The 21,795-nt window shown below is 36.0% G+C and overlaps 1 protein-coding gene across 1 annotated transcript in view; it reads right to left on the reverse strand.

Moving 5' to 3' along the window:
* The window catches only part of CCDC73 (coiled-coil domain containing 73), a gene marked incomplete at both ends in the record, with an annotated part of 157,245 nt that overhangs the window by 77,109 nt on the left and 58,341 nt on the right, over nucleotides 1-21,795 (reverse strand). The window contains 3 exons of the mRNA XM_080690577.1: nucleotides 12,256-12,330; nucleotides 14,628-14,663; nucleotides 16,511-16,582. Coding sequence (XP_080546703.1) covers nucleotides 12,256-12,330; nucleotides 14,628-14,663; nucleotides 16,511-16,582 — 183 coding nt within the window. The remainder of the gene's footprint in view (nucleotides 1-12,255; nucleotides 12,331-14,627; nucleotides 14,664-16,510; nucleotides 16,583-21,795) is intronic.

Consider the following 21,795-nt stretch of genomic DNA (forward strand, 5'->3'; position numbering starts at 1 on the left):
TATTGGAGTGGTGACTGGTAAAGATCTTCTCCCATTCTGTAGGGTTCCTCTTTAGGTTCTTGATGGTTTCCTTTGACATGAAGAAGCTTTTTAGTTTGATGCTATCCCACTTGTTGATTCTTGCTTTAATTTCCTGAGCTTTGGAGGTTTTGTTGAGAAAGTTACTGCCTGTGCCTATATGTTGTAGTGATGAGCCTATGTTCTCCTCTAATAACTTGACAGTCTCTGGTTTGATTTCTAAGTCTCTGATCCATCTCGAGTTGATTCTTGTGCATGGTGAAATATAGGGGTTTAGTTCCATCTTTCTACAAATGGATAGCCAGTTCTCCCAGCACCATTTGTTGAAAAGACTGTCTTTTCTCCAGCGTATGAGTTTGGCCCCTTTGTCAAAGATTAATTGACTGTAGGTGTGTGGATTTGTTTCTGTATCTTCTATTCTGTTCCACTGGTCAGTGTACCTGTTATTGTGCCAGTACCATGCTGTTTTTTTACTACTATTGATCTATAGTATAGTTTGGAGTCTGGGATTGTGATGCCTCCTGCGTGATTCTTGTTGCTGAGAATTGCTTTGGCTATTCTGGGTCTTTTCTTTCTCCATATAAAGTTCATGATTGCTTTTTCTAGGTCTGTGAAGAATGTAGTTGGTATTTTAATGGGAATTGCATTGAATCTATAAATCATTTTTGGCAGAATGGCCATTTTGATATTTATTCTGCCTATCCACGAGCACGGGAGGTCTTTCCATCTTCCAAGGTCTTCTTCAATTTATTTCTTTAATGTTTTATAGTTTTTGTTGTAGAGGTCTTCTACATCTTGGGTTAGGTTTATTCCTAGGTATTTTATTGGTTTTGAGGTTATAGTGAATGGAATTGATTGTTTTATTTCTTTCATTGTGGATTCATTGTTGGTATAAAGAAAAGCCTCTGATTTCTTTAGGTTGATTTTGTATCCTGCAACTTTGCTGAATTTGTTAATTATCTCCAGAAGTCTTTTGGTTGAGTTCTTAGGGTCTTCTAGGTAAAGGATCATGTCATCTGCAAATAAGGATAATTTTAATTCCTCTATTCCTATTTGAATTCCTTTGATTTCCTCCTCTTGCCTTATTGCTGTGGCAAGAGTCTCAAGGACTATATTGAAGAGGAGTGGTGATAATGGACAACCTTGTCTTGTTCCTGATCTTAGGGGAAATTCTTGCAGTTTTTCCCCATTCAGTATAATGTTGGCTTTGGGTTTATTGTATATTGCCTTAATGATGTTGAGGTTATGTTCCTTTTATTCCAATTTTCTGTAGTGTTTTTAACATGAATGGGTGTTGGATTTTGTCTAAGGCTTTTTCAGCATTTATTGCTATGATGGTATGGTTTTTATTCTTGATTCTATTTATGTGGTGGATGACATGTATTGATTTGCGTATGTTGAACCAACCTTGTTTTTCCGGGATGAAACCAACTTGGTCATGGTGTATTATTTCCTTGATATGGTTTTGAATGCGTATGGCTAGTATTTTGTTTAGAATTTTTGCATCTATGTTCATTAAAGATATTGGTCTGTAGTTTTCCTTTCTTGAGGTATCTTTATTTGGTTTGGGGATTAATGTGATACTGGCCTCATAGAAGGAATTTGGGCGAGTTCTTTCTCTTTCAATTTCCTGGAATAAGTTATGAAGTATTGGTATTAGTTCTTTACTGAAGGCTTTGTAGAATTCAGCTGGAAACCCATCTGGGCCTGGGCTTTTCTTTGATGGAAGAATTTTTATTGCCATTTCTATTTCATTGTTTGCTATTGGTTGGTTTAGGCTTGCTATGTCCTCTTGGTTCAGTTTAGGTAGGTTAACTGTGTTTAGGAATCGATCAATTTCTTCCATGTTTTCTTGTCTATTGGAGTATAAATTTTTAAAGTAGTTTCTGATAATCCTTTGAATTTCTTCACTATCTGTGGTGATGTCTCCTTTTCCATTTCTGATTTTAGTAATTTGCATTGATTCTCTTTTTCTTTTGGTTAGGTTGGCCAGAGGTTTATCAATTCTATTAACCTTTTCAAAGAACCAGTTTTTTGTTTTGTTGATTCTTTGAATTTTTTTTTTTGTTCTCTATTTCATTTATTTCTGCTCAAATTTTAATAATTTCCTGTCTTCTGCTGGCTTTGGGGTTGGACTGTTGCAGTCTTTCTAGGTCCTTGAGTTGTGCCAATAGGGTCTGAACTTGGTGATTCTGAGTCCTTCTTATGTGGGCACTCAATGCAATGAACTTTCTTCTTAATACTGCCTTCATAGTGTCCCAGAGATTTTGGTAAGTTGTTTCTCTGTTTTCATTTATTTCCAAAAATTTCTTTATTTCTTCCTTAATTTCTGCTCTTACCTATTCATCATTCAATAGTGTATCATTCAGTCTCCACATATTTGCATAGTTTCTTTTGAGTTTCCCGTTGTTGATTTCTACTTTAATTGCATTATGGTCGAAAAGATGCAAGGAATTATATTACATCTTTTGAATTTACTGGTGCTTTCTGTGTGTACCAGGATGTGATCTATTTTGGAGAAGGTTCCACGGGCTGATGAGAAGAATGTGTATTCTGTAGTTTCTGGATGAAATGTTCTGTATATGTCTATTAGGTCCATTTGGTTTATAGTTTTCTTTAGTTCTAAAGAGTCTTTACTCAACTTTTGTCTTGAAGATCGATCCAGTGGTGTGTGAGGCGTATTAAAGTCTCCCAGAATTATTGTATTTGAGTCTATTTGAGATCTGATGTCCTGAAGGGTTTGTTTTACAAACGTGGTTGCATTCACATTTGGAGCATAAACATTTACTATCATTACATCATCTTGGTGTATTGTTCCTTTTAATAAAAGGAAGTGCCCTGATTTGTCTCTTCTGATGTGTTTTAGTTTAAAGTCTGTTTTGTTGGATATCAGGATTGCTACCCCTGCCCTTTTCTGTTCTCCAGTAGCATGGTATATCTTTTTCCATCCTTTCACTTTCAGTCTGTGAGTGTCTTTGGCTGTTAGGTGAGTTTCTTGCAAACAGCATATATTTGGGTTATGTTTTTTGATCCACATTGCCAACCTATGTCTTTTGATTGGTGAGTTAAGTCCTCTGACGTTAAGAGTTATTACTGAAATATGATTTTTGTTTTCTGTCATTTTGTGTTCTGTCATCTGTTTGGTAGCTTTTTCTTTCTTCCTTACTTAGAAGCCCCTCTGATCACTTTCCTCTCTTCTCTGGTTCTGAAGTCTGCTTCTTTTTTCTTCTTTATGGTTTATTTATTTAAGTATTTTCTCTAGTGTTGGCTTTAAATTCATAAATTTTTTGAAATTTTGTTTATCTTGAAACACTTTTATTTCGCCATCAACTTTGAATAGTAGTTTTGCTGGATTGAGCAGCTTCGGTTGGAAGTTATTTTCTTCCAAGGTCTGGATCACATCATACCAGTCTCTCCTGGCATTCATGACCTGAGTTGTATAGTCTGGGGTGATTCTTATTGTTTTGCTTCTGATTGTCACCCGACCTTTTGTTCTCACTGCTTTTAAGATCTTTTCCTTGGCCTCTATGTTAGTCATTTTGACTATTATGTTGCATGGGGAGGTTCTTCTTTGATCTTGTCTTAATGGTGTTCTGTATGTCTCTTGAACATGAAAATCTATCTCTCATTCTATGTTTGGGAAATTCTCCAAAATTATTTCTATGAAGAGATTACGGATGCCCCTGGTCTGTACCTCTATCCCTTCTTCAATGCCTTTTATCCATAAGTTAGGGCATTTCATGTTGTCCCAAATTTGCTGTATGTTTAGGTTTTGTTGCTGTAATGACTTCTGCATACTATTGACTGTGTTTTCAGTGTTGGATGAACTGTCTTCTAACAGTGATATTCTACTTTCCATTTCATCTAATCTTCCAGAATTTCTTTCTATTGCTGACTTCATTTCATTTATTGACTCTTTCATTTCATTCCAAACCTCTGATTCTTTTTTAGTATTTCTAACTCACCTTTCATCTCCTCTAAACTTGCTTTAAATCCTTTCATTATATTGTAGATCAAGATTCAGAACTCCCCTTCTTGCATTTCTTATAGGTCAGTATTCGTAATTTCTGTCATTTCTTCATTATTCCTAGTTCTCATATTTTCAAAGTTCTCAGGTCTGCTTTTCTGCTTTCTTCCCATCGCTAGTGGGTATTATTTTTAGCCCAGTCTTTGTATTAGGACTTTAGAAAAGACTTATCCCCCCAGAAAAAAAACTTATCCCCCCAGAAAAACAAACCCAAAGACCCAAAAAGTAAATCAAACAATACCAAACCGCAATAGTAAAAATTAAATATAAAAGGATAGAAAAATAGTAAAAAAAAAAAAAAAAGAAAAGAAAAGAGAGAGATAACAGTCCTACTATGTTGCTGATATATGATGAATCTTGTATTTGCTTGGAGTGTCCCCTTGTGGCCCCGTGCAGGTATCACGCCTTAAGCGCTCTTCTTTGGTCCTGGAGTTGAATTGGCCCACTTTGCGCACACTGGCACTCATATATATTGTACTCACTGTGTGCTTGCCAGGTCCATGGCTCCTCTGAATTCAAGCTGGCAGTACAATCTGTGGCTCTGAAGCTCTGGCCGCTCCCCCGTATCCTGCTGACTTTTCGCTCCCGTGGTGAGCAGGTCCACTTCCCGGTCCCTGCTGATGTCTGGGTGTGTCTGTGGGGCCGCCTTTGTTGGGTGAACAGTGTGGCTCAGGAGTTCCAGTTTGCTAGCAACTTCAGGTATTGGAATTCTCTGGTCACTTTCAGACTTTAGAGCTTCTCTGGGAATGTTAAAGACCCAAAAGTCCCGTTTGGGCCAGTGGCACTGAGGCCGACTGTGCCTGTGCCTGCACTCCGCTGGCCGCTGAGTCTTCAGCTCACTATCTGCTTTCTTTGTGTGTTGTGGTGAATCTTGCAGTTCAGTTGCTGGATTTTTTTCTGCCGTACTCCCCAAGTCTGTTTTGGATCGTACGTTTAATATTTTCTTTATTAAGACACTTCTGTCTCAGTAGTTGAACTTAGTTTGCTTCAGCTAGTGAGGGACGCTGCGTCTCTCCGTCACCATCTTGGAAAAACTCCTAATAATAGCATTTTAGCAATCATCTATTTAATTATTTTCCATCCACTTTTTGCCATATTCTATCTACCCTCCCTAATTCATGCTACTCTACCTGCTCACTCCTCTTATACAGGGTAGAAAATGTAGCATATGTTATTGCTTCACAAAATGGTCTTGTTTGGGAAATGCTCATGTAGTTCAATTTCTTCATTTTACCCAAAGGAAAACTGAAGCTCTGGAAGAAAGTATCTTGCCACAAGATTATAAAATAAACTCGTGTGTGTGTGTGTGTGTGTGTGTGTGTGTGTGTGTGTGTTTGTGTGTTACTAAAGATGGAACCCAGGGGCTTTCCACCTCTGGGCTACGCTCGCAGATATTTGGAAACAGGGTCTCACTAAGTTTCTGAGAGCCTCACTAAGTAGCTGAGGTTGGCTTTGAGCCTGCACAATCCTCCTGTCTCAGCCTCCCAAGTACTGGGATTACAAGCGTGTGCCAGCAAGCCTTGCTTGAAATAAATTCTTAATAGGCAAAATAGGTTACTATTTACAGGACAATAAACAAAGTATCTTAGCCCTCTTGATATACTGTTATCACATATAAAGTTTTGTCAAGTACTTTAGATGTAGACAGGTTTGCCCCACTGTAAACTCTTTTCTTTGAAATCAAGTAATAAAATATCACACTTCTAAAGAAATGAAATAAATTGTCATTATAGCAAAAAAATAATTCCTGTTGTGGTGGCTGTGGCAGTGGGTGTGTGTATGTGTGGTTTTGTTTTCTATAGTTTTGGAATTCATTAAGTAAACTTCCCCAACGATAAGCTTGGTAATAAAAGCTGCCATCTGACTTCTAATTCCTGATACCTAGCATATGTGCTAGGAATGGCCTTGTTAAAGGACAAAAAGAGAAGAAAAAGTAAGTAACCAGCAAAGTAAAGAAAGTAGAGATGTCACTACATATTGTTAAGGGGTTTCCTTTGCTTAGGCCTGTAGGAATATAGCATGGTGGTAGATCACTTGCCTATCACGTGGCAGTCCAATTCTTAGCACTGCTCAAAAAAAAAAAATAAAAGATTTCATTTTCCTAGTATATTTGCCTATCAGAACAGAAATTTTACTGAAATTTCTCAGTCTGGCGGGTAGGGTGGGATTCAGAACTACATTTATTGCTCTACTCTGTTCATGAATCATATTTAGCAGACCATGAGGAACCCTATTTATCACCTGTACTATGTCACCAGTTGAACAAGGCAAAACAAATCCTTACAGCTCTTGCGAAGGCCAGATATATAAAGAAATTTCTTTTTTTTTTCTAAAAGAAATTTCATTTTTGAAAATGCTCTGTATATTATCCAGATAATTAAATATACAAGCATGACAGCAACTAAAACAATTTAAGAAAGAATGCTAAAACAGCAAAGTATTCATATCAAGATTTACATATTCCTTAGACAGAAATATGCTGGGAAAAATAAAATACTCTTTTTAACATTTACCAAGAAAAAAGAAATTAGGTAAAATAAAAATAAATTTTATATCTAGGACATTATTATAAAACATATTAGAGGGGGCTTTTTTCATAATGGCTAAAATGATCATTTGTTTTCTGAATTATAAGAATATTTTTTAGTTTTTCCAAGTAGGTAGAAAAAAGTTCATTTACTGGCATTATTTCATTTATTTATGCATTTATTTCTTGTGTGTATGTGTGTGTGTATGTGTGTGACAGGGAGAGGAGAGGAGAGGAGAGGAGAGGAGAGGATTCTTTACCATTTTACAAATATCTTTCAAATGTTTGTTCATTCTTTTCTTCCATTCTCTTATTTTTCTTGAAAATATTCATCTTGTAGTTTGACACATTTTGTTATTTTCTTTTATTATTTTGCTATAATTTATTATTTTATTATAATTTATTTTTCTTTGATACATCAAAGTAACAAAAGATATCCAAAATAAAATTGCCTAATATCTCAAATGAAGAGAATCTAAATAATGCTAAAACAACTACATAAAAATGTGGAAAAATATGGGCTGAGATTCATATCTCATACTATGCTACAAAAACAAATTTCAATGATCAAATATCTAATGTAAAATTTGACTACATAAGATAAACATGGGCAAATTCTTTTTTAACTTTGGAGTAGTGACTTAAACTCCAAAAATCATAAAAAGAAGCTGGCCGTGGCGGTGCACGCTAGTAATCCCTGCGCTTGGGAGGCGGAGACAGGAGGATCACACAGGTTCGAACCCAGCCGTGCTGGCTTAAGAGACCCTGTTTCTACATAAAAAAGTATAAAAATAGGTCTGGAAGTGTAGCCCGTGGGAGTGTAGCTGGAAGTAGAAGGCTTCCAGGAATCCCAGTACCACCAAAAACAAACAAACAAACAAAAATCATAAAAAGAAAAATTTACTCATGATGAGATTTAGACAATAAGCCAAAAGATACCTGGCAAATTGAAAAAAAAAAAAAGATTTAAACTTTAGATCACAGACACAAAGAGGACTTATTTCCATAAAATATAAATAATTTATAGAAATGGGGAATAAATAAAATATCAAAAACACAAAAAACAAGCATAAGATAAGTACTTCACAGAAAAAGAAATGCAAACTGTAGCTTAAAAGTACTGACTCAAACTGGGCGTGGTGGCGCGTGCTTGTAATCCCATCATTTGGGAGGCTGAGATTGGAGGATCGTTGTTTGCAGACAGCCTCAGCTACTGTCCTCAGACAGCGAGGACCTTCACAACTCAGTGAGACCCTGTTTCAAAAATTAAAAAAAAAAAGACTAAAAAATAGGGCTGGGGTGTAGCTTGAAGGTACAAGCCTGTGGGTTCTATCCCCAATACTGAAAAATAAAAAAATACTGACTCAGCTGGGTGTGGTGACACACACCTCTAATCCCAGTACTTGGGAGGCTGAGGCAGGAGGGTTGCAAGTTTGAGACAGTCTCAGCAAGTGGCAAGACTTACAGCAACCTAGACAGAACCTGTTTCAAAACAAACAAAAAAAAAGAGCTGAGGGTGTAGTTCAGAGGCAGAATTCCCCTGGGTTCAATCCCCAGTACCATAAAAATAAAAAAGAAAATAGTGACTCAAAATCAGTAAGAATGTTATACTCACCAAATTTATTTAGATCTATTTTCTCTAAACAATGTTTTGCAGTTTTTAGTGTACAAGTGTGGAACATTAAGTTTTTCCCAACTAGTCCCTAAGATTTGGTGCTGCTTTAAACTGTGTTGCAATTATATTTCAATTTCTGATTGCACAAGAAATACAACTGACTTGTATATATTGACTTTGTATTCTGTGACCTTAATAAACTCACACATTAGTTCTAGGAGCTTCTTTGTAAATGGTATTAGATTTTGTCTGAGATCACCATTTTTGTTTGCTAAAAGTTTTGCTTTTACCTTCCAAATCCATATACTTTTTATTACTTTCTCTTGCCTTATTACAGAATTTTATATCCAGAGAAAATATTCATCATGAATAAAGGTAAAATAAAGACATTCTCAGATGAGGAAAAAAAGCAAATCTACCACCAGCAAACCTGTTCTAAAAGAATTACTAAAAGAATTTCTTCAGATAGGAAAGAAATAACAAAAGTAAACTTGGAATCAGGAATGAAAAGCAAAATCTCTAGGTAAACAGGCTATTCTTTTCCACTTAATTTTTTAAATTATATTTGTTGAAAAAAATTATATTTGTTGAAAACAAAAATTATAACACTGATATGATACTATAGGTACAGAGAAGTATTATAGCAACAACTATATGAGAAAGTATGAAGGATGAAGATCTAGATGGTGTTAAGGTTTCTACATTCCACCTAAGACAATAAAATGTTGCTATAAGTTGACTACAAGTAAAATATACATACATACATATATATATATATATACACATATATATATATATATACACACACACACATATATATACATATATATACATGTTTTTGTCCCTGTAGAAACCATTATAAGCCGGGCGTGGTGGCTCACGCTTGTAATCCCCGCGCTTGGGAGGCAGAGACAGGAGGATCGCGCAGGTTCGAAGCCAGCCACGCGCGCTGGCTTAGGAGACCCTGTTTCCAAATAAAAATGTAAAAATAGGTCTGGGAGTGTAGCCCGGAGGTAGAAGGGCTTCCAGGAACCCCAGTACCACACACACACACAAAAAAGAAACCATTATAAAAGTTATAAAGGAGATAAGCTAACAAAAAAGTACACCTCCAAGTCCTATTCATATCCTTCTGAGAATAATCTCCAATAATTCATTTTAATATTTTTCATACATTCTTTGTGCTTACACACACACACACACACACACACACACACACACACACATTTTGGGGGTTTTGTTTTGATTTGTTTGGTTTTTCTGAACTATGTGAAGTAAATTACAACCATCAGGAAACTTCACCCCTAAATACTTCTCCATACATTTTCTAAAGATAGAGACTGTTCTACCATAATGTCAATAAAACCCCTAAGAAAATTAATAATCTAATATCTCCTAGCAAATAGCCCTATTCTAATTTCTCCAACTGTTTCTCCCTCTCTCCCCCATCTCCCAGTACTGGGGATTGAGCCCAGGGGCATTCTACCCCCAAGCTACATTCCCAGTCCATTTTATTTTGTTTTATTTTGAAACAAGATCTTACGTTGCTGAGAGCCTCCCTAAATTGCTGAGGTAGGCTTTGAATGCGAACCTCCTGTCTCAGCCTCCCAAGTAATGGGATTATAGACATGCAACACCATGCCTGGCTCTCTCTTTTTGTAACAGCTGTGTTTTTCCCTGACCCTGGATTCAATAAAGTTCATATACTGCAGTTGCTTATTATTTCTCTTTAACCAAAAAGTTACCCCTCTTTTTTTATTTATGACACTGAAAGATTTTATTTATTTATTTTCTATGGTACTGGGGATTGTACATCCAAGCTACACCCCCATTTTTTGTTTTGAAATAGGTTCCCACTAAGCTGCTAAGAGCAATACTAAATTGCTGAAATTAGCCTCAAACCTTCAATCCTGTCTCAGTTTCCCAAATACTGGGCTTACAGACGTACACTATCATGCCCCACTCTCTTTGTTAATGGCTGTTTTTCCCTGACCCTGGATCTAATGCAGGTTCATATACTGCAGTTTCCTATTACTTCTCTTTAATTAAAATTATTTCCCCCACCTTTGGTTTTTTATGATATTGAAAGATTTTTGTTTTACTCTGTGGTAAAAGGGATTGAACCCAGAGGGTTCTACCTCCAAGCTACATCCCCAGTTTTTATTTTGAAACAGGTTCTCACTAAGTTGCAGAAAGCCTCACAAAATTGCTGAGATTAGGTTCAAACCTGTGGTACCCCTGTCTCAGCCTCTCAAGTACTGGGATTACAGGTATATGACAGCATGCCCACATTGACATTGAAGTTTCTTAATACTCTAGGCCACTTGTCTTATAGAATATCTCACATTATGATTTGTCTTACTGTTTCTTCAGTATTAGATTCAGGTTACTATTTCTGGCAAGAAAATTACATAGGTAAAGTTTTGTGTCCCTTACTGTATAAGAATGGACCTACAGAACGATTGTAATCATTAACAATGTTACATTTGATCACTTAATAAAGGTGATGATCTTCAGGATCCTTCCATTGTAAAAATATATTCTACTCTTGTAACTAATGTTACCTACAGAGCAATACTTTGAAATCTTGAGAATATATTCTTCCTCAACAATCTCTATTTCACTTTTTACTTCATTTTATTTTTTGTATATTCCATGAGGGCAGAGAATTTTGTCTTTACTTACCTTTATATGTATCCCTTGAATTGAGAAATTCAGTGGCCTTCAATAAACATATACCGAATATATAATATTTATTTATTTATTTATATTTGCATTACTGGGGATGGAACCCAGGGGCATTCTATCTCCGAGCTACACCCCCAGCCCTATTTTTTTTAATTCTTTAGTTTGAAACAGGGTCTCATTAAGTTGTGGAGGGCCTTACTAAGTAGCTAAGGCTGGCCCTGACCTGGATCCTCCTGTCTCAGCCTCCCAAATGTGATTACAAGCATGCGCCACCACGCCCGGTTTAAATATATAATCTTTAACTTAATACTTCTGCATTCCCCATGGCACTAAATGGCAAAAGAGCCAAAAAACAAGCACAATACTTAGCACATAGTAAGGATTCAATTAATGCTACTTTTAATTTTTAAAGGCAATAGGGAAATAAATTATGATAAAAAGGCCTTATTTTCTTCATGTAAAAACTTAAAAACTGTCTAGTTAGCTATAGTACCTTAAGAAATAGTGAGTGAGCCAGGCCCGATAACACACACCCATAATCCAGCTAAATAGGCTGAGAAAGGAATATAAGGAATATCACAAGTTCAAGGCTAGACTGGACAACTTAGTGAAACTGTGTCTCCAAATTTAAAAAAATATTTAAAAAGCTACAATACAGCTCAGTGTTAGAGTAACCTCTGGTACCACACACAAACAAAAAGAATAAAACAGTGAAAGTTACTATTAATATGTGTTAATGTTTAATGTGATTTTAAATAAAAAATAAAAAAGCAAAAATTCTAATTTTAAATTTAGTTCTCAGGGAAAGTGTCAAATTATGTGATATATTAGAATATGAATTTTCCTCAGTTTAGTTTTGCTAGCTTACATGTTTAATGATACAATGCTAAAATAGTACATTGTTTTGTTTTGTTTTGTTTTGCAGTACTGGGGATGGAACCCAGGGCCATTCTACCTCTGAGAGACAACCCCAGCCCTATTTTTTTATTCTTTATTTTGAAACGGGGTCTCACTGAGTTACAAAGAGCCTGACTAAGTAGCTGAGGCTGTGAACTGCGATCCTCTGGTCTCAGCCTCCCAAATGCTGGGATTACAAGTGTGCGCCACCACTCCCAGCTACATTTTTTTTAATGTGTGTGTGTATGTGTGTGTATTACTAGACAATGAGCCCAGGGACATTCTACTTCTGAGTTATACCCCTGGCCCTTCACTTTTATTTTGAAACAGGGCCTAAGTTGTGGAGGGCCTTGCTAAGTTGATGAGGCTGGCCAGAAACTTTCCATTTTCCTCTCTCAGCCTCTCAAGTACTGGGATTACAAGCATGCACTACTATGCTTGGCTAGCACTAATTACTTTTTATGCAATACTAAGTTACTTCACCTGTAATGCTTTCAGTGTTTCCTTTAATCCTTCTATTTCTTTTTCTTTTATTTCTGTAGCAAGTTGATATTTTCCCTGTAAGTAAAAAACTAATATAAATGTTTTTCAATATAAACATTATAAAATACTTCCTAATTCAAGAGCTCACAAACTAAAATCTCTAACTTAAACCTAATACCTCAGCCTTTGAGTTTGTATCTATATAACAAATTACATTTCTAATGACTTCAAAATATCCAAAAATTATAATAAAATCTTTATGATTATGATTATCATGAAGTAAAATACTAAAATGACAAATCATTTTGTCAGTATATATAAAACATCCATAGGATAAATTATAGGTACAATATACATATTTAATTCTTTTTGTGTGTGTGTGGTACTGGGGATGGAACCCAGGGGTATTCTACCTCCAAGCTACCCCCTCAGCCCTATTTTTTATTCTTTATTTTAAAGCAGGGTCTCACTGAGTTGCAAAGGGCTTCACTAAGTAGTAGGTGAGGCTGTCCTTGAACCCCAATTCCCCCCACCCCGCCATCTCAGTCTCCCAAATACTGGGATTACAAGCGTGCGCCACCACACCCAGCTCATATTTAAGTCTTACAGCTAGAATAGATAATGCAGTCATCTCTCAGAATATGCAAGGAATTAGTTCCAAGAACCTTATGAATACCAAAATGCGAAGATGCTCAGTCACTTAAAAAAATGCCATAGCATTTGCATATAACCTATGTGTATCCTCCATACACTTTAAATCATCTCTAGATTATGTAAAATACCTAACACAATGTAAATACTATGTAAATAGTTGCTATACAGCATTATTTATAGAATAATAAGAAAAAAAGTCTGTACATGTCTAATACCAATGCAATATTTTTTTCTTTCCTATTATTTTCAATTAGCAATTGATTGACCACATGGATATAACACTTGTGGATACAGAAATCTGAATGTATTTCAGTTAAAAAGGCCTAGGTATATTTGTATTATGAATATAAGGACAGGAGATTTTTTAAGTCTTTTGCTAACCTGGATATGGCAGTACACTTAGGAAGCAGAGACAAGAGGATCACGGGTTCCAGTCCAGCCTCAATAACTTAGTGAGACACTGTTTCAAAATAAAAAATAAAAAGGGCTGTGATGTAGCTCAGTGGTAGGATGTCCATTGGTTCAATCCCTAATACCACAAAAAAGTATTTTGCTAAAAATAAAAAACTGTGAATTATTAACATTGTAAACTGCATGTTCACTGGTATAATAAATATGTATTAACAAATTGCTAGTGTGCCAGATAAATTTCTATCTTACGGAAGTCATTTCAATGTTTTATGGTGTGTGTGTGTGTGTGTGTGTGTGTGTGTGTGTGTGTGTGGTGTGTGTGTGTGTGTATGGGGGGTTAGTTACTAGAAATTGAACCCAGAGGCATTTTACCTGAGCTATACCCCGGCTCTGTTTTATATTTTGTTTTTTGTTTGTTTGTTTGTTTGTTTGGTTGGTTGGTTGGTTTTTTTGGTGGTACTGGGGTTCCTGGAAGCCCTTCTATCTCCGGACTACACTTCCAGACCTATTTTTACATTTTTATTTGGAAACAGGGTCTCCTAAGCCAACGCGCGCGCGGCTGGCTTCGAACCTGCGCGATCCTCCTGTCTCTGCCTCCCAAGCGCGGGGATTACAAGCGTGCGCCACCACACCCGGCTTATATTTTGTTTTGAAACAAGGTCTTATTAGGTTACTAAGAGTCTCACTAGTTTGCTGAAGCTGTCCTCGAACCTGGAACCTCCTGTCTAGGCCTCCCAAGTACCTGGATTACAGATATGCACCACCATGCTGGCTCATTTCAATGTTGTTAAAGAAGATAATTACATTAAAAGAGCATTAAAGCATATGATAGTTAATGAAAACACTGCAGTAGATTGGGAAGGACATTAATTTGAAAGCTGAAGAGGTCTGAGTTGTAGTCTTTTTACTCAGTAAGTCATTTAATCTTGTTAAGTCTTAGTATTCTCAATTCTAAAATAATAGAAGTCATGTGTGTTTCTAAGATTTGAAGCAATCAACATTCTCCATTAAGCTGGGCATGGTGGCGCACACTTGTAATTCCCACTCTTGGGAGGCGGAGACAGGCGGATCGCGCAGGTTCAAAGCCTATCTTGCTGGCTTAAGAGACCCTGTTTCCAAATAAAAATATAAAAATAGGTCTGGGAGTGCAGCCTGGAGGTAGAAGGGTTTCCAGGAACCCCAGTACCACAAAAAAAAAAAACAAACCAAAACAAAAAACATTCTCAATTAGTTTGTTATCAATGCTTTCATCACAGTGAACAACTGATTTGTGTACATTTTAAATTAATTTAAAAATTAAGAAATACCTTTTCTTCTTCCAAGGCATACATCTTCATTTGCAACTGATAATTTTAAAAATTGAAATATAGATAAGTGATTTATACTGCTCAGCAAGACTATAGAAACATTTTACACATACATATTGTTTGTATTTAATATAATGTGAATATGCTACTCTACATTTAGAAAATGAAATAAAGATACAAAAGAAAATAGTCACCAAATTAAATAAACAATTTTATCATACTCAAAAACACCAATAATCCTTCAAAGTTTATTTTTCCCCTCCAGAAGTTTTCTTAATATCTAATTAGTATTTACTACTAAATAATATCATGCATCATTTTCTGAAGGTTTAATTTTATGACATCACTATAGTTTGTGCTTGCACAATATTTATGCTCTAAAAAAACTTTAAATGTATGTGAAGTGCATATGACAAAGGAAAATGATGAAATAGTCTAAGAAGCACAAGAATATTAAGCAAAATTGTCAAAGAAAAACTTCACTTTCCTATCTCCTTTTCTATACTTCTTACTTACACTCAAGAATTCTTTATTTTATTTTTATATTTATTTTAATATATTTTTGAGGTACTGGGCATGGAACCCAAGGGCATTCTACCTCCAAGCTACGCCCCCAGCCCTATTCTTTATTTTGAAACAAGGTCTCACTGAATTGCAAAGTGCCTCACCAAGTATTAGCTGAGGCTGCCCTCAAACCAAGATCCTCCTGTCTCAGCCTCCTGAATGCTGGGACTATAAGCGTGTACCACTACTCCCGGTTTAAGAATTCTTTATTTAAAACAAACACAGGACTGGAGATGTAGCTGAGTAGTAGAGTGCTTCCCTAGCACGTGTGAGGCCATCCCCAGTGGAAACCCGAGCACTTTCTCCTCCAACCTTCTGATATGAGTGTTCTTATTTTGCCCAAAATATCTTGTGTATTTTCTCATGGGGAATGTTAACTTCACTTTTAGCTTCTGCTTCCTTATCCTTCAATTAAAACTTTCATTAACTTCAATTAGGTCTATATTAGACTAAAAGAATAAATATCATTTTTAAAAATGAATTTATACTTAGAAGTAAGTTATCAATAACCTTAACCATTAATGATGTGCCCTGTTAAAGGTTTAATTCCTTGACTATACTTCTTTTTCTAAATATTCACACTTTGATTAAGATGATTAAAGAGGAGAAAGAAAAAAAGATGAAAAAAGAGGGAATGTAATAGATATAAGGAAAAAACTTCCAGAAGATAATTTAGAAGATGACATTTTTCTAAACTAGTATTTAATAACTAGAAACTGAAGAGAAATTTGAGGCAGTCAAGAGCTACAGAATTCAAATTAACTGAAGGTATTGATATTCATTTCTTTAAAATCTTTTATTTATTTCTGTTTTTCTACTAGTTCCTAATGTCCATATTTATGGAGGCCTCAGCATGTGATATCAACTCTCCCCGTTGTTTACACACCTTAAGTGTACTTTGACTCTTTATCAGTGTTATGATTCTGGCTCTGGTATAGCAGTAATGTGAAAAGATAAGATTCCAAGATACTCTAACAAAAAGAGTAAAAGGAGAGAACAAGAACACACACACACACACACACACACACACACACACACACACACACATCACTCATCTGAATTATTTAGGACAGATAAAAACTAATTTCCATCTCTAAGATGTCTCCTCCACAACAAACAATAAACCCCAGTTTTCTGAATTTCTTTACACTCTTTCTTATCAATTATGATTCAAAATAACTATTCATTTCCTATTTTCCATAATAGTCTTTTCTCATTTTTGTCTTCCGTGGGTACAGAGTATAGCTTGTCATAATGTTCATGGGAGAGGGAGGAAAAATAATATTTAAAATTGTATGTTTGCCATATTATAAAGTTACCTGTTTTTTAAAAACTTCCATTGCTTCCTTGTGTTGCTTTACTAATGCTTCCTTTTGATTCAGGAGAGTTTCCTATTATAAAAATCATGAGAAGACATAAATTCTAGCAATTTTTTCAATGTTAAATCTTAAAGCATTTTGTAACTTAAATAAAGAGTTAAATATATCTACTGAATTTTATGCTCTTGAAATAGAATTTGAAACCAACTGAACTTTAAGTAGAACCAAGTAGAACTTTAAACCATATCAAAAATGATATTCTTGTCATAAAAATCATATAAAAGTTTTGCTTCCAGTTTCTTCATGATTAAAAACACACTTCTTTTTAAATTTTTAGACTCTGGACATTTTCTAATGAAAAGTTATTGACTATCCTATTATATAAGCAGACTATACTATTTTACTAGTTCCTGGTGGTCATATTTATGGAGGCTTCATCGTTAAGAGTTTTGAGAGAAATCAATTTTATTATCTAAGCACAATGTCCATATGGCAATATATACATCTCTAAATTCATCGAATTAAGTTCGTTTAAAAAACCAAAGACACCACTGGGCATTTTTTTAAAAATGCACATAAATGATTTTATTTCTCACATTTCATTTCTTTTCCCCAACTCATTGGTGGAAATTATATGCTCTGTCCGTTAGATTCAAAATTATTTAAAAATTTTCTAGCTGGGCGTGGTGGCGCATGCTTGTAATCCCCGCGCTTCAGAGGCAGAAACACAAGGATCGCGAAGGTTCAAAGCCAGCTGTGATGGCTTAAGAGACCCTGTTTCCAAATAAAAATATAAAATAGGTCTGGGAGTGTAGCCCAAAGATAGAAGGGCTTCCAGGAACCCCAGTATCACACAAAAAAAATTATTTAAAACTTTCCTCTTATTTTTATCAAGGTTAATTGTTTTCATCATTTAAAAATCAGGTTCAAGCCAGGCATGGTGGCACACACTTGTAATCACCGCGCTTAGGAGGCTGAGACAGGAGGATCACACAGGCTCGAAGCCAGCCTCCGCTACTTAGTGAGGCTCTCAGCAACTTAGTGAGACTCTGTTTCCAAATAATATATGTCTGGGAGTGTAGCTCAGAGGTAGAAATCCCCTGGGTTCCATCTCCAGTACCACAAAAATAAGTAAGTAAGTAAATAAATAAATATCAGGTTTAAGATGGGCACACACTTGTAATCCCGGTACTTGGGAGGCTGAGACAGGAGGATCACAGGTTTGTGTCTAGCTTCAAGTACTTAGTGAGGCTCTATGCAACTTAATGAGACCCTGTTTCAAAAAGAGGAGTGGGGTATAACTCCCAGGTAGAATGACTCTGAATTCAATCCCTAGTACTTAAAGAAGAAAAAGTAAGTCAGGTCAAAGAGTGGCAACTACTTTAAAATTATTATTACTTGCCAGAAGATTGATTTAGCAATGTATTTATTTATTTTATTGCTGCACTGTATTCATACATCATAGTGGGATACAAACTTTTGTAGACATACATGCACACATCGCCCAGTCAGCCCCCACCCGATCCCCACCCCATTCTCTCCCCATCCCTCCCTCCCATGCTTGGCTTAGTGGTTGACATCTAGTATTATAGCAATTTATCCAAAATTAAAAATGATAATCTCACATAACAGTTTCATTTGTCTAATACCAAGCTTTTGATGACTTAAAGATAACATTTCAATATTTCTTTTTGCTTTCTTTCTTACCAGAGAATTTTATTCTTTTTTTTTAGGTAAAACTATCATACATTTATTTATTTATTTTTCAGAAAAAATCTATCTTAATATGGAATATGGACTCTAGATACCAAAAACAATCTCAAAAAAGAACAAAGCTAGAAGATGTATATTTTCTGATTTCAAACCATATAAAGCTACAATAATTGAAACAGTGTAGTACTGTTTTAAAGGCAGATATATAAACCATTGGAGTTAGATAAAAACCTAGAGATTCTCCCATATATTGTCAAGTTATTTTTGACAAGGTTTCCATGAACATTTGGTGGAGGAAATAATAATCTTTTAACTAACTATTGTTAAAAAATAATAATTACATGAAAAAGAATAAAATTGGACCCTTACCTAATCCCATATACAAATATTAACACAAAATAGATAAAAGACCTAAATATAAATCTTAAGACTATAAACTTTTAGAAGAAAATCTGGGTCATAAAACCTCACAACATTGAAATTGGCAGTGATTTCTTGGATATGATTTCAATGGCACAGGCAACAGAAGAGTATATAAACTCCCTAAAAAATAAAAAAAAAAATTGTATATCCAAAGACAATGAAAACAGAGTTAACAGTTACTAATAGAATTGGATAAAATATTTCCAAAAGCTATATCTGAAGGTATATTAATATTCCAACTAGAAATCCTAAAAATTAACAACAATAAAGGCAAAAAATACCATTTAGAGATAGGTAAAAGACTAACATAAATAATGAATCTCCACAGATAACCAATCTTAGTTGTCGGTTGGATGGAAACTCTTGTTTCTCTAGTTCTGGTGTGTGTTACCTATTTCTTCTTTGTAGTTAATCTCTTTGAGTATTTTCTCTAGCGCTGGTTTTGAAGACATAAATTCCTTCAGTTTCTGTTTGTCATGGAAGCTTCTTATTTCTCCATCTAATTTGATAGAAAGTTTTGCTGGGTAGGAAATTTTTGGCTGGCAGTTGTTTTCTTTCAAAATTGGGAATATGTTACTCCAAGCCCTTCTGGCTCTCATGACTTGGTTTGGGAAGTCTGGAGTGATTCTAATTGGTTTGCCTCTGAATGTCACTTGGCCCTTTGTTTTTGTTACCTTTAAGATTCTCTGCTTGGCTTCCATATTGGTCATTTTGACAATTATGTGGCGTGGGGATCCTCTTCTCCGATCCTGTCTAGAGGGAGTTCTATAAGTTTCCTGGACCTGTTTATCAACCTCTTGCTCTATGTTTGGAAAATTTTCTGCTATTACTTCCTTGAAGAGATTGTTGATCCCTCTGGTTTCACTTTCTTTTCCCTCCTCTATTCCAATTATTCTTAGGTTAGCTCTCTTAAAATGGGCCCATATTTCTTCAATATCAGATTCCTGCTGTCGGATATTTTTTTCTAGATTAGAAACTATGCGTTCATTTTTGGAATGATCATCTTCTAAGAGCGAGATTCTGTTCTCCATGTGGTCTAATCGGTTGTTCGTGCTTTGAATTGAGGCCTTTACTTCATTAATTGCATCCTTTATCTCTTTTTGGCTCTCTCTGAGTTCTTTTCGAAGCACCTCTATTATTTCTACAGTTATTTTCCTGATTTGATCTTCTAGAAATCTCTGATTTTCTGTTTTATCGGGTTCTGATGTTGTGGGGTTGTGGGCATTCATTGCTCCAGTACTATTCCTCTTTCCCATTTTTTCAGAAGTTTGTGCCTTCTCTGGGTTCTTCCCTTGGGTCACTATGACTTCACTTAAGGTGTTCTGGATCTCGAGTCTGTAGTATCTCAGACCCGACTACTCCTTTACTGGGTTGTATCGAAAAGTCTCCGACCCAGGGAGTCAATCGAGGCTGCTTTAGACTACGGGGGGGTGCTAGGTTGCACGTTCTCCTATTGTGTGATATCTCTGCCACCACCCCTCCCCCACTGAGTCAAGTCCCAGGGAGTACAGTACTGGGATTTCTCCTCTGTGGCCCGCAATTTGACTCACTGTTCTTGAGTACGCAGATGTAGCTGTACTGGATTCGGTGAATTCTCTGCTGCTGCCGCCGGTGGCAATATCTGATTTAGCAATTTAAAAGTTTCAATAGAGTCAGGCATGGTGGCACACTCTTGTAATCCCTGCACTTGGGAGGCAGAGACAGGAGGATCGCGCAGGTTCGAAGCCAGCGCGCTGGCTTAAGAGACCCTGTTTCCACATAAAAAAGTAAAAAATAGGTCTGGGAGTGTAGCCAGTGGGAGGGTATCCTGGAGGTAGAAGGCTTCCAGGAACCCCAATATCACCAAAAAACAAAAAAAAGGTTCAATCGGAGATTTTGACCTCATATTATGTTAAAAGTTTAGCTTTCTTATACAACCACTTACATCTTCTATTCTTCCAAAAATTATATCAAAGTTGTGCCTGAAAGTAATAGTCAGAATTTACAGCTACATAAATAATGAATCTCCACAGATAACCAATCTTAATTGTCTGTTGGATGGAAACTCTTGTTTCTCTGGTTCTGGTGTGTGTTACCTATTTCTTCTTTGTAGTTAATCTCTTTGAGTATTTTCTGTAGCGCTGGTTTTGAAGACATAAATTCCTTCAGTTTCTGTTTGTCATGGAAGCTTCTTATTTTTCCATCTAATTTGATAGAAAGTTTTGCTGGGTAGGAAATTTTTGGCTGGAAGTTGTTTTCTTTCAAAATTGGGAATATGTTACTCCAAGCCCTTCTGGCTCTCATGACTTGGTTTGGGAAGTCTGGAGTGATTCTAATTGGTTTGCCTCTGAATGTCACTTGGCCCTTTGTTTTTGTTACCTTTAAGATTCTCTGCTTGGCTTCCATATTGGTCATTTTGACAATTATGTGGCGTGGGGATCCTCTTCTCCGATCCTGTCTAGAGGGAGTTCTATAAGTTTCCTGGACCTGTTTATCAACCTCTTGCTCTATGTTTGGAAAATTTTCTGCTATTACTTCCTTGAAGAGATTGTTGATCCCTCTGGTTTCACTTTCTTTTCCCTCCTCTATTCCAATTATTCTTAGGTTAGCTCTCTTAAAATGGGCCCATATTTCTTCAATATCAGATTCCTGCTGTCGGATATTTTTTTCTAGATTAGAAACTATGCGTTCATTTTTGGAATGATCATCTTCTAAGAGCGAGATTCTGTTCTCCATGTGGTCTAATCGGTTGTTCGTGCTTTGAATTGAGGCCTTTACTTCATTAATTGCATCCTTTATCTCTTTTTGGCTCTCTCTGAGTTCTTTTCGAAGCACCTCTATTATTTCTACAGTTATTTTCCTGATTTGATCTTCTAGAAATCTCTGATTTTCTGTTTTATCGGGTTCTGATGTTGTGGGGTTGTGGGCATTCATTGCTCCAGTACTATTCCTCTTTCCCATTTTTTCAGAAGTTTGTGCCTTCTCTGGGTTCTTCCCTTGGGTCACTATGACTTCACTTAAGGTGTTCTGGATCTCGAGTCTGTAGTATCTCAGACCCGACTACTCCTTTACTGGGTTGTATCGAAAAGTCTCCGACCCAGGGAGTCAATCGAGGCTGCTTTAGACTACGGGGGGGTGCTAGGTTGCACGTTCTCCTATTGTGTGATATC

The sequence above is a fragment of the Muscardinus avellanarius genome, assembly GCF_963383645.1.
Source record: "Muscardinus avellanarius genome assembly, chromosome: 1".
Taxonomy (NCBI): Eukaryota; Metazoa; Chordata; class Mammalia; order Rodentia; family Gliridae; genus Muscardinus; species Muscardinus avellanarius.